Here is a 5949-nt window from a genome sequence, read left to right as displayed (position 1 = left end):
GTGTTAGCCAGGATGGAAATTACCCTTATTTTCATAATTTTAAAGGATTTGAATTATCTTGGTATGTCTTTTAGCTCTGAAACTGTGCTTTTGGTCTGTGATACTGCTCTAGATGGGATCGTTGGAGGCATTACTCATAAGGACAGCTGTTTCCTGGGCCCCTTTATAAGGTCAGCTTAGTGGAAAGTGCTGGACTTTGGAGTTAGAAAGAGAAGCTCAAATTCTAAATCTACCGCATACTAGAGGAGAGATCTTAGAAAAGTTACTCAAATACTACAAGTTTACCTCATTGGATTTGGATTATTTGAAGCATATTGCCCATAATAAGTATGAATTACCAACTTCTTTTTCTCCAGTAACACCATGGGGAGGCACAACTATATAAACGCTCCCATTTGAAAGAATACGAAATGGAAATGAATAAAGCTGATACCTGAACTTGCATCTCAGAGCTCCCATCTGGGCTTTTGTTTTGCTGTGTTGTGTTTTTGCATATTTAATCTGACAAGAAATAGTTTGCAAACCGAGATAACAAGGGAAAGCAAAGGGAACGCCTGATGAACTGAACACAAAATATAACTTAACAATTCTGCTGTGTCCCTGCTTATTATTGTTTTTCTAAGTAGCAAGAGAGTCAGAACTTAGCTTGTTTTTCTCTTATCTGAAATGTAACGAAACTGTAAAAAGATTAGATGAACTAAGAAACAAAGATTGGGAAAAATGTGTTTGGGGCATGACGCATTTTACAATTCACAGGAGTTGGTATTTATGGCTCATCTTGGGTCACATGGGGGCTTGCAAGGAGTTAAAAGATTTGAGGCTGGCTGGGCACGTTGGCTCATGCCTGTAATCCCAGGACTCTGGGAAGCCAATGTGGCCAGATCACCTGAGGTCAGGAGTTTGAGACCAGCCTGGCCAACAGAGCGACACCCCATCTCTACTAAAACTACAAAAATTAGCTGGGTGTGGTGGCATGTGCCTGTAATTGCAGCTACTCAGGAGGCTGAGGTAGGAGAATCGTTTGAACTCGGAGGCAGAGATTGCAGTGAGCCAACATCACGTCACTGCGCTCCAGCCTGGGAGACAGAGTGAGACTCCGTCTCAAAGAAAAAAAAAAAAGAAAGATTTGAGGCTAATATGGACATGGGAAGGGCTTTACACTGATATACATGACCCATCTACAGGTGACGGTGCTCACAGGGGAAAGCAGATTCTCCATAATTGGTAGCCAGGTGCAGTGGCACACGCCTGTAGTCCCAGTTACTTGGGAGGCTGAGGCAGAAGGATTGCTTGAGTCCAGGATTTCCAGCCTGGGCATCATAGTGAGACACTGTCTATTAAAAAAAGAAAATCTTCCATAATGAAGTTCTAGTCAAGGTGTCAGGTCCTCTTATCACTTTTCTCCAGGATGAACTCTCGCTTCACTTTAGATTAGTCTCTGGTCTTTCCCCCAGTCCCCCAACAAGCCGTACTAACACAGGTCTTCCTTCTTTCTCTTCTCTTGGAGTGCAGGGAAATGTCTCCATTCACTCAAATCCCTGTCATTTCTCAGAAGCCATTCTTCAAGTCTCTTGACTATCTCATGAAGAAAAATAATGTTAATACTAAATTTTCCTCCTGCATAGTGTTGAGATTTTAGGATTTGCACTAAACGGAATTTTAAAAAGGAAGTTGTTGTTTCATATTTTTTGAGTTCACATAAATACCGCTTCTAAAAACTTGAAACTAAATTAAATATAATCTGTACAACCTTGTCACAGAGTGACTGTGATAAATTTACAAAATCAAAATATAACAATATAGGAAAAGACAAAGAATGTCAATTTAAGATAAATTACAGCTAGATATAGGATCACATTTTATGTCTTTACAAATACCAAGCGAATTCATGATATTTGTGATAATATAAGAAAGGCATCGTATTAAGGATTTGCCATTCATTGTAACATTTTGCTAGAAACCATTCATATATCTGCACACCAGGATTCAGTATTAAATATTTATTCAAAAAAACTAGTTTGGATTTGTTCCCTTAAACTTGATCTATGGTAATCTTCTGAGAAGCGTGAAAATGAAGGCAATAAAAGACATTCTTGCTTCTCATAATTATCCATGATCATTATTGCTCTTACAGATACTCTGCATAATACCCTTAAGGAGACCTCTGGAATGATGATCTGAAATTACATCATAAGAACAATCATATGCTAAAAACAGGAAGAGCTTTATATGCACATTTATTATTGTTCCATGAGAATGTCTAATAATATGTCTGCTAATAATTTGGGATAAGCAAAAGGCATGAGACAAATTATAGGTGAGAAAGAGTAACCCTTGGAAGATCTTTTAATTTCATGAATAATGGTAATGATTTTAAACATAACTTGTATTTAAAGAGATGAGAAAAAAGTACCTCCAAGAATTAAGACCATCGACTTGGAAGATGCAAGGTTGTATGTGTTGGCCAGCCTCCCTCTGCCCCTTCAGATCCAGTCTCTACCTTTCCCATCTTTCTCTGTACCCTGGGAGCCTCACCTTAAGAGTGCATCCATGGGGCTTCTTGCCTCTGGCTTCTAGCCAGCTTCAGCCCTTGGAAGACACCAGCAGGGGGTCAGTGGGCAGGGGTTGGCAGGGGCTGCATTTCTCTTCCAAATACCACAGCTGGTAGTAGGTGGCACTTTTCTACAGCTAGAAGCCTCCCTAGTCTCAGGTAACTGCTGCTTCTCCTTACCCTTTCTGGTCAAGGGATCGTAGTGGCCTCTTACTACTGTTGGCCCTGGAGTTCTTCTCTATCTCTTATTGGTTTCCCAAACCTTGGCTATACCTTATAAATTATTCCTGCATTAAATCCTTTCCAATTATCCCTTTCGACCTTCCCATCCATCTCCTGCCAGGATCCTGAAATATGTGCTATATCTCCAAGTCCACCCAGAACCTTAACCAAGTGAGAGCATTTTTCATCACAAACAGCTCCTTCTCTTGTTCTACAGTAAATGTTGGTTGCTTTTGCTTCCCTGGTATCCATTGATTCTTTTTCTTGCACAGCACCTGATTTTTTCCATTAGAGAACCACCCCTCCTCAACTTCACTGCAAATGACTTAAGTGAGGCTGATTTCAGTACTAAGACTGAACAAATTATCCAAGTCACCCCAATTAGACTTATAATCTTAGGACTTGTGTTGGAACAAAGGAGGTCTTTCTTCACTGAGACAACCAGGAGCAAAGAAAACATAAGCCTGGAACCATCAGGCCAACTAGAGAGGAAGCCTGGTAATAAACTAATGAAAGGACAGGGAGAGAAAGAGATGGAGACTTGGACCTAATACATTATTTAAGTCCCTGGGTCCTACCATGCCTGAAGCTTATCTTTGGACATTGCAGTTATCAGAACCCAGGCATGCCCATTTTGCTCAAGCTAAATTGAGTTGAGTTTTCTGCCACTTGTAATGGAAAGATCCCTGTGAGGCCCTTTCCTAATAAAAACACATGCATTTGAAGACAGTAGAAAGTGGAGAGTGATAGAGATGTGACTTTCAAAATTATATCAGCCATCCAGATTTATGGTCTTGTTTTCTTCAGGAACCCTAACACATAAGCTCATGAAAGGCTATGGGTGGTTTGTGTTAATTATGAATTTGGATGCTCCTATCACCTGCATTGTCCCTTTGGTTCTTTGAAATCTCTGAGAGATAGGACAATACCAAGTCAAACAACCCATTTGGTGTTAAATTTTTAGGCTAAGACCCATGCATGATCTGCTGCAAACAAAGTACAATGATGGAAAACAGCCAAATGGTGTGTTCAAGTATTATTCCAGGGGCCATTTGACTGGGCCTTCTCAGATGACAGAGTTCTTTGGCAGGAAAGGTGTTATTGTGACATTCACTATTCCCATTTACTGTCTATTAGAAGGTGAGTCACTGGGAGGTCAGATCATCCCCAAAGTCCAGCGTTCCTGAGCACTCAAGGTGAACTTCAAGGGACAGCAATCATGTGTAAGGACAATGGCAAAGACTCAATCCTTTGAAATAGAGAGAAAGAGTAACTCCCAAGAGATGGGATAGTACCACAAAAGACAGTACCACAAGGTGAGTTTTACTATCTTTAACATATCACATAACTTGGGAAAAGAAATCAGGGACCGTGTTAATATGACCCAAAGTCTTTTCCACAGCAGCTGTCCTCTCTGAGACAGAGGCCGTCTTTTTATGTTTTCACTCCCTCCCCGACTCCTGCCTCGCACTGTGCCTCACAAAATTAAGCGCTCTTTAATGATAACATTAAAGAGGGGCTGGCTTAAGAGCACAAATAAAATATAAGGTAACATAAGAAAAGAGCCAGCTTATAGTAATTGCTCAAGTAATCCTTGCTGTTACTTGTAAATGTATAATTGAATCATCTCAAAAGTGTCTGTGTTATTAACAAACAGGCTCATCAAAACCCACACAAACCCTTTTGAAGCAATAATTTGGACTTCCTTGCCTCCCAAAGCAACAGCTCTGTTCTGAGGTTGAGTTATTTTCCCTTCCCTTCATACATAGATGTTAAAATCAAACTATTCCTCAACTCACTCATTCATCCATCATCCAACAACCTGGACCCCATGCAATCTGCCACATGTTTGACTAAATGCAGGTAATCAAAGTTGATTAAGACAAAACCCCTATATAATGTAAAGGCCTGTAGCCTGCTGGAGAGGGATAAGAAATCCACACAGACTGTGAATGAGAGAATCACCCTATGGAATGAGATAACTTCAGTGGTTATGAGAGCTGCGGGAATCTCGGGAAGGATGACTATTATAGAGGAAGGTATTCTTCTTACCTTTTCTGCAAGCCAGCCAAGATGCCTAATCTCTCGGCTCCCAGCAATGCCTGTTTTCCCCAGCTGCTCTCTGACCTCAGCAATCACTTGGGTCAGCAGGTCATTAACGTTGGAATGGATGGCACTGAACCATGCCTGGGCGGTGGCTGAGTCCTTGCTCCTTAGGATCACCGTGTGCTTAGCATCTGGAGAGTGGATTTCAAGCTGCCTGGAGGAGCACAGAGAGAAGGGTTAGAAAGTTTCCTGGCAGGTCCTGCTTCGTCAAGACCTGGGCCACAAAGGTGAATTAATTCTTTACTCCTATTTTTAGACTTTGTCAGTTTCTCAGGGGATGCCTTAATGGTCCTGCCATTCATTCATTGATTCATTGATTCATTGATTGATTGATTGATTGATTGATTGATTGATTCATTCATTCATTCATTCATCCACGCATATTTACTGGGTGCCCAAGTACTGGTCTACATACTGGGAACACAGCTGTGCAACCACCAAATCACCTAAATTAAGGTTATCTGATTTTCTTGTTATTCAGCTGATTTGCTAATTAGTAGTATCATATCGAGACTTCCAAACTGTGAGCTGATACTAATTTGCCTTACTTCTTAATTCACAGAGGATTTTAATAATATACTCACATCCTTGCTGGTGCTGGCAGGAAATAGATTGAAATATATCTAGCCACATGCTTAATCCTGCTGCTCAGTGTTAATCAATTGAGAATATTTTAGAATCAAAGATGACCAAACTTTGCATCTTTTAGGAATTTTGTCTGTAGCACATTTAGCTTCCACTTAATCTTTAGACCTGTGGTGTGAAGGCGTGAATTGGCTTAGGAAGGGGTAACAACGGGGAGAGAGCATTTAAAATATTATATATTTAAAGTCCAGGCCCAGCACGCTGGCTTACACCTGTAATCCCAGCACTTTGGGAGGCTGAGGTGGGCAGATCACCTGAGGTCAGGAGTTCAAGACCAGCCTAGCCAACATGGCAAAACCCTGTCTCCACAAAAATACAAAAATTAGCCAGGCATTATGGCGGGTGCCTGTAATCCCAGCTACTCAGGAGGCTGAGGTGGGAGAATTGCTTGAACCTGGGAGGCAGAGGTTGCAGTGAGCTGAGAT

The 5949-nt window shown here is 41.1% G+C and overlaps 1 protein-coding gene across 1 annotated transcript in view; it reads right to left on the bottom strand.

Moving 5' to 3' along the window:
- The window catches only part of SNTB1 (syntrophin, beta 1 (dystrophin-associated protein A1, 59kDa, basic component 1)), a 336416-nt gene that overhangs the window by 106743 nt on the left and 223724 nt on the right, over positions 1–5949 (bottom strand). Inside the window, exon 7 of the mRNA XM_011941097.1 lies at positions 4826–5033. Within this exon, the coding sequence (XP_011796487.1) occupies positions 4826–5033 (208 nt within the window). The remainder of the gene's footprint in view (positions 1–4825; positions 5034–5949) is intronic.

Source organism: Colobus angolensis, unplaced genomic scaffold, assembly GCF_000951035.1.
Source record: "Colobus angolensis palliatus isolate OR3802 unplaced genomic scaffold, Cang.pa_1.0 Scaffold198, whole genome shotgun sequence".
Lineage (NCBI taxonomy): Eukaryota > Metazoa > Chordata > Mammalia > Primates > Cercopithecidae > Colobus > Colobus angolensis.
This window is presented reverse-complemented; position numbering and strand designations above follow the sequence as displayed.